Genomic DNA, 12,973 nt, shown 5'->3' with positions numbered 1-12,973 from the left:
TTGGAGCTACCGTTTAGCAGCTAAATAATCAAACATTCAAGATAGGAGAACTTCTGAAGAAGAGTCATCCCTAAATAACATTACTCAATCATCTATTTTCCAAAAAAAGGGCCTGATTCTCTTCATTTACAGTGGTGAATATCAGGATGAACACCGACTTCCATGGAGTTACATTAGTTTAAAATGAGAGCAGAATTAGACCCAGCGTTTTTCTAAATGAGCTAGGGCTTATGAAATTGAATTTCCAAATTAGACTGAATGTAGAAAGACTTGGGACAGTTGGGTACTCTGGGACTAACTGGTTCTAGAAAACACAAAACTGAGGTAGGCTATTTCAATACTTAAGTTCCACCTAGTGGACAAAATTGCAAGGGTCTGCGCTTGTGACAATCTATAGTAGTTTGCTTGCAGTTACACCAATACGAAGAATGGGAGAAAAAATGGCCCAGAGAAGATACATTTACAATGAGTAACTATCCTGGTGAATAACTTTCTTAACACCAATCCATGCTCTTCATAAAGCTATTTAGCATTATTCTTCTGGAAGATTTAAATTAGGATATAAGATCACAAGTGGCTAAATTCTTTACATTGCTGTTTCCAGCAAATTATTTTTAAAGGAGTGGAGGATGGCAAAACCACATGCTTCCAATGAGAGTATTTTCTAGTTTATGAGCTGAATAAATCAGCTAGAAAACTTATTGTCTATAATAAAGATATGATGAAACAATTGCACACAAATTAGTAAAAATGTATCTTTCCTCAGGTTCATATTTCCCCTGCATCCAAATTAAAAAGGCTGTAATAGATCTAAACCTACATACTATACCCCCAGAATAAACATCATGGACTGATCAGGACAAGATTAACTCAAGCCCATCAGGGAAAGTGTATATACATAAAAGCATGAAGTTGCATAAAATTTATTTTTTCACCTGTTTTTACATCATTCCCTTTAAATTCTTACATGTCTGCAACATATAATTCCACAGAACAATAAATAATTTGCATTCATTTTTCTCTTGAATCAAAGGTATTTACATCTTATTTAACTAAATGACAGGTACAAAACATTGGCATCTCAATAAATATCATTTTGACACCAGAATCCATTTCCCCATACAATTGAAAAAGTTTTTAAAGGCATAGAAGCACACAGCTTTTATTAGGCAACAATAATGCGCCATGTTGGCAAAGTTGAAGAACCCAGGATTTCATGCAGATTAAAGGCTTGGATTCTTAATAAGAATTAAGGATCTGGTCCATCAACACTGAAGTCAACAGAAACACTAGGTTGGGCCCTAGATGTGCAATTGCATGGGCAAGTAGAACTCCCTTTGAAATTCTGAGTAGGCAAATAGCTCATGATGGTGATTTGTGCAGTTAGCTTGTTTGTACACATGGCTGTGACAAGCGCAGGTGATAATTAGGGGTGTATTTTGCACCCAACTCTGCAGCAGCCATTAAAAAAACAAAAACTAAAAACCGCCCCCAAACCTTAAGGCTTGAATTTCAAAGAAGCCAAAGGGGTTCAGGCAACTTGCTCTTTTAGGTGCCTTTGAAAACCCCAGCCTAACCTCCTAAAACAGCAATAATTTCCCACTGGAGTCACACACAGGTTTAAATGAGTTTGCAATGAGAGTGTATGGTTATATTAATTCAGCAGACTATAGAAAAGTAGAGGGTTTGGTGCTGCTCATTCTCGCTCTGCAGCAGCTGCAGCACTTAAACGTTGTGTTCCCACAGCTGTGATGACACTAATGATGTCACTGCTTACAGCTAACACAATTTTGGTGAGATAAGATGCTGTATAGGTTCAAGCTGTTACTGTTGAACAAACAGCCTATTAAATTACAGCTCCATTCTGAACAAAGGAAAAGAGATGGCTGTTAAGAGAAATAGGACAAGATTTGGGGGAGGGGGAAGAGGTATGGGATGTGTGTGTATACACACACACACACACACACACACATATATATAGAGAGAGAGAGAGAGGCGATAAGCAATGGAATGCAAGAAAATCTACCTCCTATTTAAAAAAAAAAAAGCATGACCGCACACCTTTAGTTAGCTACATCAGTGATTCAAAGAATGAACTTCTTATGAAATATAGGTTATTGTGGTAACCAACTGCAAAGTGAAATAGAGCACTGATCAGAGATCTTTCTAAAGTAAGCATGGGAAGCACGAGCAAGCGATGAAGCACATACTGCTGTCTCCTAGAATACTATTCGTAGAAGAGCTCCATAAAATGGAAGTTACATAAACTGCTACAATTCACAAATATAAAGAAGTTGCTAAACAAGACATACATCCTTATTAAAAAAAAAAAAAGTCTCATTCCAAATAAGCACAAAATTCAAGTATAACAGAGGAAAAGATGTACTGTAACTTAAACTTCCAGTATGGCACCTATTTGCTTTGTGCAGTAAATACAAACATCTGAATGAAACTTTGCTTTTAAAAACTTTTTTTTTAAACATATGGGGAAATAGTTTACATACAAAGTGCTAAACTTAAAAAAAATAACAATCATACCTCTCCCATCCCTGGTGTTTGTAAGTGGCAGTTTTACCCTTTTTTTTTAATTGCTTTAAAAAAAAATTATACCCAAAGAGAAATACTTCCTAGATTTACAACTCTGTGCAAGAAACTAGCTACACCCCTTTCACAGAATGCTAAAGATGATTAATCACATCATTGCTAATATGAGTTCCTCATTAAGGTTATGAAGCCATTAAATATTACTGAAATTGCAATTCACCCCCGTTCTTGGTATAAGTTATGATTTTGCCAATATGGTCCATTTAGTGTAAACTGCATTGACTCCAGGAGACAGTGAATTCTAAATTATACTTTCCAAATATTTACATACAGTAGCATGGCACTGTTATTCTTACAGGACATTTAACTACTAATACACAGCTATTAGGGGCAGGAGTCATTAAAATATATCTACTGTCATGTATTTTCAAAAAGGACAAGAGACTTAACTTGTCAGTCACAACAAGTTGCCAGAACCATTCTTGATTATTACATTTAAATCTGCTAAATCAAAATTTTGATCTGGGAAGCCAGCAACAAATGCATGACTGACCCTATCCTGTAACTGTAGCAAATCACTAGGAGAACATGAAGGATCTTTTTGGCGAACAGATGTCATTTACAAAAAACTGACAACCCAATTCTTCTACAACAAAGTTTTTCAGACACGGCTTTTCTTCTCTGAAACAAATCATAGAAAAATATAGAATTCAGCCGCCCCTGATACAAATCTGTATTAAAAAAGAAGAGTGGAAATGTTTTGCTGGAAAAAGTTTGTGAGGGGATGTGCGAAGGTGAATTTTTAAAAAATACTGTAAACATAAATACAGCAGCTAGCTAATTTTTCCTTCTTGCTGGGTTATTTATAGAGGATGCCACTGAGTATTCTGCTTTTATGGGGACCAGAGAAAAGACAAATCAAAGCCATGTAGCACAAAAGAAAAGCCACTGTTTTATCTTAACAAGTGCTCGCTCTTCTTATTCCTCTAAAAGAGCTAATGGACTTTGAAACATAAGACTCTAAATCAAGTATGCAGAAAGGAGACCATTGTAGCCAGCAGTGCTGGAGGCTACATTTCCCATCTTGCACTGCAGTCTAAAACATTTATTCATCCACTATCAAAATGGTCATACATAGAACTATTGAATGGTGAGGACCTGGTATGTCCCGCGATGGCATGAGAAGGAACAAAAGACCAAGGAGGAGGGTACAAAAGGGCTCTAGAACACACAGTAGGGGTGAAAAGAGCCAATAGTGCAGGCTCCCTTTCCCCCAGGCTCGTGGTCGCCCCTTCAGGTCAATTCAGTGTGGTGACAGCACTGTCAATTCAGAGAATGCGAAGGTGGGGAGCATGGCATGCTCTCTTCTGAGCCTAGCAGGTTTCCCATCAGGAAATCTAGTATGAACTTCATGCTTTTTGAGCCCTATTGGAGGAACAGGGCCACTGGCAACATGGCTCCAAAGAGGAACAAGCTGTCAGGAAGAGGAGGGGATCCAGGAAGATTTCCACTTATGTAGATAACCCAGAATCTACAGGGCGGAAATCAATATACTTCAACTGATCCTTTGGTGCTGCAGAATGGAAAAGCAGCAGGTTTTGACTCACCCACTCTGGGAACATCCTGCATACTGCTTCAATTCATGCTCCTGGTTTCTCCAGAGGGTTCTTCTTTGAGAAACAATGACAGGTCATAAGGGCTTTTGCAGCGCAAGTGTACGCATCTCCTCCTGCCTCTCAGCCATTTATGTGATTAAATGATTGACAGATACCCAGTCCTTTCAAGATTGCTGAAGTGTTTGGAACTTGCATTACTTTGTCTTTGTTGGACCCACATGTATCAAGGGTAGCCAGGTCATGCAGCATGTTCTTCAGAGATTAGATTTCCAAGTGCAAGTGAGACAACTAAGTAGTGCTAGGGTTTTCTGGAGCTGATAATCCAAAACATAGAGGTGCAAGTCACTGCCCACTACAGATCTCATTTTAAACACTGATCCAATTCTGCATTCAAGTTTGTAAGCCAGAAAATTTTATTTATCATTTGAATGCTTGTGAAAGTGCCAGATCTGCAGCAATGGAAACAAAAATTGGCAACCCATCGAAGAGGTACAGCATGGCAGAGAGGGCCTGTCCTGCTGCTCCCCACGTGAGCACAATTTAAAAATACCGCAAGGGGAGTTCAGGGTATTTGGATTAGTCATTGCTGGCCTCCCTGCTGACCCTGCAAATAAGGGTGCTTAGTTCCGGTTATGACGGTGGTTTTTATGATGTGGATTCTGCTTCAGTAGAGCTGGACACCACACAACTCATTTATCACAGACTAAACAGTTATTAGATAAGTGTGACTGTCACTAAAACTATGCCACATGTGACCTAGTGGTGCAAGCCTCTATTAGCTCATTGCCATACTCCTAAGCATTCCAGTCATATATTTCTGTCTCCATCCGCAAGGAATGCTTTATAAATTATGTGAGTTAATGCTTTTTTTAATTAACAACACACACACACACACACACACACACACACACACACAGAGCCCCCCTCTGGGAATTTTGCTGTTTAAAATAAATGGAAATCTTATCTGTACTTCACATTAAATAAACGACCATTTTGTGCATGGGCTCAGTTTCTGCCCGCTCTCAAACTCATGTCCACTGAGGCAAGTTCCAGTTTTAAACAATGCAAATTCCATAGTTATCTCAAACTGCCTCTCTTTGTAGACTGTGTCATGAATGGCGCATGTAGATGACTGCCTAGGCTTATTTGCAGCTCATCTTCATTAATTCAGCCTAACAGGAAACAGATTTTATGTAACTGTGAAGAGTAACAGCCCTGTGACCTTTCCTTTCAGTCTCCAAGGATTCAACACACGTCTGCCACATTGTCTGCAGAATAGGATGAGTCTCTTATTATGCTGTCAACACGTTCAAAGGCTGATCAGCTGCAAGTTTCCTTCCAAAAGGCTTTGCTTGAATTTAGGTAATTTTCTCCTATAACATAACTATATAGTGTAGTTATTTGTATGTCATCAGCTCCTTTTAACAAGAAGCACAAAAGCTAAACAAAATGGAATTTTCCCTTTTTTGGATGATATTTCTCAATGTGTATTAATTGCTGGAAATCATCAAAACACACTAGATTTTCTATATTCAGATCTTTCATTTTGATTGAAGGAAAAACTCAAGCAGTTAGGTTTTCAATTATGTATAGATCTGTTTATCACTGGAACCCTACAATCAAAACAGCATGACACCACCCAGTAGTCACCCGTTGGTAATACAGTACATCACCTATTTTAAGGGACTTCCAAAGATACACACAGACTCTCTCTACCTGAATTGAAAAGATAAATAATAATATAAAAATATAACACAATGCAAGGAACATCACAGACACTTAAACTAAAAAACAAAACAAAACATCTGTCATGTATAAACTTCAAGGTCATTTAGCAGCTTTCAGATACTCTGATCTCACATGAGAAACCAATTATCATTGCAGTTACATGCATTTGACCCCAATTAAGTAAATCCAAGTGACAAAGACTGAACAAACTCCTACACCTCCCCAAAAGACTCTAGTTACTGTTAGGTTTCAGTTTACTGCAGTTCTTAGTCTTTTTCATTAAAGCAGCACATAATATTGATTACTGCATAATCCTTATGCAACTATCGGACATAGTTCTTACGATGATGAATACATGATTTCTGTCTCTCCGCGGTGTGCAAAATTAGTCTCTGCTCTGTGGGCCGAGCAGCTCTATGACGTGAGCTTTGAGTAGCTGGGGGGAGAGAATCTTCGCCTCAAGTACTTCAGGACGTAGAGGGGAAGGCAGCTCACCAGAGTGATGACTGTGACCTTCCACAAGAACGACAAGGTTGCAATGAAGTAAACATCTGCAATGAAAGAGCACAGAAGCAATGGAGATGGGCCATAGACTGAAGTCAGAATTGCACTGCATGGGGAGGGTCCAAGGTCAAAGTGAAAGCTTCAGGGGGAAAAAATTCAGCCCAGTAAAGCTTTGGAACAGCCTCCTCCTCCTCACACACACACAAAACAGCATTTTTGCTCCCTATCTTTTTTTTTTTTTTTAAACCAATGCAATTTCTGTTCCCCAACCACCTCTTGCTCTCTTCCTTTCTTGTTCATGAAGGATACCGCTTTCTCCCTAACACACTGCTCATCTCACTTCAATAAGGTATTTTGTCTAAACAAACAATTATAGACAATAAACTCGGTATGAAATATTGCAATCCTTCACCCCCCTGGCAGAATGACCTACATTAGCTTCCTTTACAGGGTCCGTAGATGGATGTTAGCTCTGGCAGTTCTTTTTCTTTGACTCGCTAGTAGTGCTGAATATGAATTATCTCCGTTCATGCTGATACCATGTAGCATCTCCTTTTACCCATTTACATTACATAATCACGGAAGCACTGTGGATATATTTGAAGTGGATTCAAAGATGAGCCACAATACTTTCCTGTACAAGATAGCCTTATTGCACATGGAGGCTTTGAACAAGAAAATGAGAGGGCTGTTTTATTCTGTAGCAGGATATCATCCTGGGAGTTTACAAGGCTTTCTGGGGGAAGTAGTGACATCTTGTGGTTCCTGATAGCACACTGAAACACGCTGCAGGGATCTGATATTTAACAGACTGACTGCCCAGGGAAATGTGGAATTCATTATCTGTTTTCTTCTAGCATGTGAGGTGTGTCTTCCATTTAGACAAATGAAAATATAAAACAAAAGTCCCGATGAAATAAAGAAATTGAGACAAGTTTTAGTGAGTCCACTACTACATGCAGCTAATGGACATGGTCTTTCACTCCAGCAACAAAGGGTGATGCTTTTACATTCAGAGGTCTCAGGTTCAGTCCCCACAGATGACCCAATCAAGTGGTGTTTTGTGTAGCATCTTGGCCAAGTGTGTCTTTGTCCCTCTCTAGTGGCTGGACTGTGTAATGAGATCTGAGAGTCTGCTACTGCCTTCAAGCTAACGGATCTGGTCCCTGGCGTAACTTACAGTAGGTTAGTTCATCAGCAGTTGTGAGCCCAATTCATTCCCTTAACCTCTTGTTAAGCATGTAAACATTTGTCTGAAAAGACCTAAAGAAATATAAGATATTTAACCTTACCAATAAATTCATGTAAGAAGACCAGAGAGGCTATGTAGCAGGAGAGGCTGAGCAACTCTGCCACTATCATGAGCCAGTGCCATGTCTGGATTGTTAATGCCACCATCAGCAACTCCGTAAGAATCAGGGATGTGAAGGAAATGGCCACAATGTGGACAAATTCAGACTCGAACAGCAGAAGAGCTCCATACATAATGATACTCCCTGTGAGGAAAAAGAAGGAGAGAGGCTGGATATCTCACCGCTAAACATCAATCTAAGTTCTAAACATCAGTCTCAGTCCTGAAAGAGCAGAAACATATCGTCACCTCTTAAGACAGTTTGCAATGGCTTTTGGTAATGCATGTTGGACAATAAATCAGTTATTTATGACATGGCATTAAGAAGATAAAAGAACTCCTGTACAATGAGTAAAAGACATCACACAGGTGGTCAATGTTTCATGGGGCATGTCAGATTTACTGATGTGGAAATATGAAGTATATTATTTTAGCTACTGTCGTAGATCACTTGAAAATTATGGTGATCTATTTGTCCTTACAGAAAAAAAAGCAGTCACCACTCAAAAGAGAAGACATATATCAAACTCTTGTAACTTCTACTGTGCTGCCCTGAAGTCCAGATGGAAGCACAAGGTGTAGGGATGCTGAGTGCATATAGTTAGGTTTTCTGTGCCCTCCGTGGGCCATGTTCTCCACCCTAAACAAGCACAAATTAAAGCGGCATTAAGGAAGCATTATTTTGGGCCTCTATTCCAGGTTGGAAAGCTCACACAACTCCCTGCCCAGCCACCTGCACAAATAATTCATGTCAGCAGCATGAGTAATTGGCACCAACATCCATCACACAATAGTTTCTGAGGGGAAACCCTACAAGGGACTAGAGACTGAGCCACAAAGTTCAGATCCAGCTCTGAACTTTTCAACGTTTGAGGCTGTTCAGTTTTGGGTCAGGCCCACCACTGCTAGCAACTAGTCTAATTGTTTAGCCTGCTGCTTTCTAGTCATTTAGCACAGAAGATATGAAGTCACTTTAACCAAATACTGTATTTAGGATAGTGGCCTCATCTGAGAAAGAACTTTTCCTCCAATGCATCATCCTCTGGCTTTGACTTTCCACCACTTGTGAACTTCCTATAAATGTCTTGGCTTTGCCTTAGTATTTATATAGCAACAGGAGACCATTATTCCTGCCATAGCATTCTACTGCACTAGACTTATCCCCTGAAATCTAATAGAGGTTTTATATTGCTGGCCCCACTCCCCATTTAAGGATGGTCATTTAAAACTGCTGATTTTGCCACATATCTTCCTGCTTCTGTTGATAAAGGACTTTTGGAAAAATATCCTTTTGTCACAGGATCGTATGGCCATTTTAACTATACAACCTCAACACTATATGTACATGTGTTGCATGCTTCCTTAGCTAACAGCAACAGAAATCACTTGTGCTTGAGGTTCTCTTTTTCTTTTTTAAACCAACAGGCTGACTTCCTAGGAGCTAAACCAATGGGTGCATCCACACTTGAAACAAACACACGGTATTCAAAAAAGTTTTGTTAATAGCTTCTAGAAACTTGAAGATAAAAGCCCAGATAAAGTGGAAGTTATTTGATCTCAAGAACTAGAACTTTCTTCAGATTCTTCACTACCAGAAAGGGTCATTTCCTTGGCTGGGAATAAGACAATCATCTCAGCAAGGCAGTAACCAGAACTGGGACTATTATGACTCATAGATAATACTGTGTTTATATAGTGGTTTCCCTTAAAAACAAAGGCAAGTGTCATTAACTTCATTTTACAGGTGGGATAACTGAAGCAGGGTATGGTGAAGAGACTTGCCCAATGTCAAAAAGCAGATCAATTGCCACTGTGGGAACAGAACCCAAATCTCCTGACTCCCATGAGGTCTCCTATCATGACCCAGTACTTCAAAATGTTGGTAAGCCACTTGCTAAAAATGTTTAGTTTTAGGTGATTTTTTTTTGCATTAGTAAGATAGTTGCTGTCATTGTTCTGATGCAAGGAATGGCTATTTCCACCCTATCCTAAAGAGTCATTATTCCAGCACTCTACTTTTGATAATACAGCAGGACAGCTATATAATTCCCGACAGGTATGGGAACGCTGAGAAAACAGATGCAGTTTCTTACCTTGATAGATACTTATCAAAACCCATATTAAAAAAGTTTTATATGACAACGGTCGCCCCTATAAAGAAAAAGAAAGACAGTAAGTATGACTTTTGAAAACTAATTTATAGGTTTTCAAGCAACTCTGACTCATAAATCTAAAATAGATGGTTTAGAGGTGACCTGCAAAGGGAAGAAAATTGATGTCTTTTTTGTGCTTCTTCATGGTGCATAATAGGCATTTGACTGTACTGTCACGATTATTTTGGTATAAACAGTGCTTCTATATATCATTATAGTTATTCCTGTATGGGAATGGGAATAAACTATGTTTCGGTATAGGGTATCTTTTTACCATTATAACTGCATCCACACTAGGGGAAATTTGGGTATAAGTAAAAATGTAAAAAAATAAAAATCATTCTTCTAACTAACATAGCAGTACAAAACACTGTGTGTAGACCAGGCCTAGGGATGGTTGGAGAATTAGTGGTTTATGACCTCAGAGATCACATGAGAGTGAAACCAGATGGAGATGGGCGGCGACTTATTCAGACTGTTGGAAAACACTCACTTTGCTTCTGTTGGACTCCATTTAATGGAAATTCTTGGGGGAAAGGATGTCTTTGTTGAAGAATCAGCTCACCCTTCCCTTCAATTAAGGATGTTCCTAGTCCACATACCCAAATCATTCAAAGAGTTCTCCATAAAAATAAAAGGGTGGCAAGGCTTGGCATTCCTCACATTTCTAAGGTAAAAATCAAATCAAGTGGACTTCCTCCCACCCCCCCTTTCTTTTTTTTAAACAAAGAAAACTCTTTCAGGCTTCCCGTACACATCATAAAGCAGCAAAAACAGCACAAAACCAACCTTTTGTTCTCTTTTTAGGTCACCTGTAAGGCAAGTCTCCATGCAAGAAACCATCTGAACTACTGTTTTTGAATAGATCATAAGCAGTAGAACTAGTCCAGAATTTTTCGACAGAACAGATTTCAATTGGAAAATACTGATTTCACAAAATCAACCCATTTAATGGGAACACATCAATTTCAACAAAATTTTCAACAGAAAGGAGGGGTTGGTGGATTTTCCTCCCAGACTTCCTGTCTTTCTGTCCCCACAGCACGATGCTGGATCCCTATCACTGTCTCCCCTTCCCACAGCTTCAGCATGGTGCTGGGTCAGTGCCTGCTCCATCCCATCTTCATGTCATCAGGGCCCACCACTGGTGGAAGTGAGAAGCCATGATGAGAGAAACACAGAAACTGAGGAAAAGTGGTGGAGGTGTCATGTTCCAAAATCAGAATATTTCTTTTTTGTGGGAAATTCTGAGGTTCGATAGTTCATTCTGATTTGAAAGGAAACAAAGTCTCAAACATTCAGAATTTTCCACAGGATGGAAATTCTATTTTATGGTCTGTTCTAAAAAGCAGCTAACTGTTAACAAACACAACGAGCTGTGAAAAAATAAAAATAAGTTAAAATTGTAAACAGAATTGTGTGTCTTGACAACTGTACTTTCAGAGTCATACAATAAATTATCATGTCTATGGATATCGTGTTTGGTTTTTCTCTCTGAAAGCCAGTTCCAAATCAAGCCAAAGATTATATATGAAGCAGATGGAAGAGAAACAGAATAAGATCTACTCGACCTTAAGAAGATCTTTGTAGAGCTCTGGATACAACATGGCAACCTCAGATTTGACATCCTTGTCTAAGACCAGAGAGAAGACTGGAAACATTGTATAGATTGTGGAATACCTAGCAGAACAAGACAGGAGACATCAATAGAGCACACATTGTTTAAGCCATAAAAATGAATACAGCAGTCTTCAAAAAGGAAATATATGCTGCTCCCTGCATCTCAACAATAGTCACATCATAAACTCAAAAATGGAACACAGTACTGTATGTACAGCAAAAAAAATGGCAACACTTACTACTTTAAATTTATGAATAGAACTATTCCTAAACGGAAGCTGCAGGTATTGTAACCGATGTTACACATTTTCCAATAGAGTTTCTACTCCTTTTAGAGCTGGAACTCTTTCAGTGCTGGATTTGACTATGTAATTCAGTTCAGAGGGTTGAGCTGGGTTTGTTTGTTTTTTCTGAACACACTTATATGAGAGCACGAGCAAATGTATATTATGCAAGCACCATGACATGGCGTAGCAACTTAGGTAGTATGGGTGAGATTTGGGGCTGTGCCTCAGAGCTCAGAGGGAGGAGGAGGACTAAGGTGACTTTAAGCCACCTTTATACCTTCCTTATTCTGGGCTGCTCAGAGGGAGATACAAAGGTCCCCCGGCAGGCTATGCAGGTGACACAGCCTTTGCCTAGCTTCTTATGGGTAGTACTGCGGCCCAGAATCTCCACAGCATTGTGTGCTGCAGCCTCACCCTTGCCACAATCCTGTGTCATGGGCTCACAAAGACATCACTAGAAGATAGCCTGCTTCTGTCTTCCTCAGTTCCTGAACCAGGGGAATTCTTCTTTGGCCAGATCCAGGGCTTTTAGAGCCCCTTTACACTACCCCGCCTTTTACAACAGCATACAGGGGCTGGAACAGGGATGAAACTTTCTCTCCAGTTTCTGAAGTGGCATTTGCAGTAGGCATCAATGAAGAGCACTACTGAGCACTTACCAGTACACATACTAAGGAGACTTGCATACCTCTGATAAACTTCCACACGTATCACTTTTCAGACAGGAATCTATTCATTTTGCACAGGGTTTTCACATTTTTTTCCTGAACAATTTTGCTCTTACCCAATAATGAGGAAACCCTGGTAGAGAGGAACTGATGCAAAGTAAAACACCGATGAGAAGACAGCCTAGCAAAGAAAAGAAAAGGACTGTCAGGCTTCAAAAGCTGCAGTGTAAGTTATATTTGATAAATCCTACTTTATCCAAACTGAAAAGTATTTGAAGTAGACTCAAAATTCTTTAGATGAAGACAGGAGACTGTAAAACCGTTCCCTTGACTCCTGCACAAAACTTGGATGAAGGAGAATATTTAACAGCAAACTGTGAAGAACTGAACCCTTTTGGTAAACTTCTCTTTATATAATCCCGCAAAAAGAGAGGTTGGAGTGTTTCATCTAAAGCCTGCTGTTTTCATCCAGATGTCCTAAAGGACAGGGGTTTAGATATGC

At 39.4% G+C, this 12,973-nt stretch overlaps 1 protein-coding gene across 2 annotated transcripts in view; it reads right to left on the bottom strand.

Annotated features, from left to right (window-relative positions):
* Positions 1–6,302: 6,302 nt before the first annotated feature.
* Positions 6,303–12,973, bottom strand: part of ATP9A (ATPase phospholipid transporting 9A) — a 103,255-nt gene continuing 96,584 nt past the window's right edge. For both annotated transcript variants that reach the window (XM_077832091.1, XM_077832092.1), the window contains exons 24-28: positions 12,588–12,652; positions 11,468–11,576; positions 9,837–9,894; positions 7,685–7,888; positions 6,303–6,439 (exon numbers count right to left, since the gene is read on the bottom strand). In XM_077832091.1, the coding sequence (XP_077688217.1) occupies positions 6,303–6,439; positions 7,685–7,888; positions 9,837–9,894; positions 11,468–11,576; positions 12,588–12,652 (573 nt within the window). The remainder of the gene's footprint in view (positions 6,440–7,684; positions 7,889–9,836; positions 9,895–11,467; positions 11,577–12,587; positions 12,653–12,973) is intronic.

The sequence above is a fragment of the Eretmochelys imbricata genome, chromosome 13 (assembly GCF_965152235.1).
Source record: "Eretmochelys imbricata isolate rEreImb1 chromosome 13, rEreImb1.hap1, whole genome shotgun sequence".
Taxonomy (NCBI): domain Eukaryota; kingdom Metazoa; phylum Chordata; order Testudines; family Cheloniidae; genus Eretmochelys; species Eretmochelys imbricata.
Note: the sequence above shows the minus strand (reverse complement) of the source record. Positions and strands in the feature narration are given on the sequence as shown.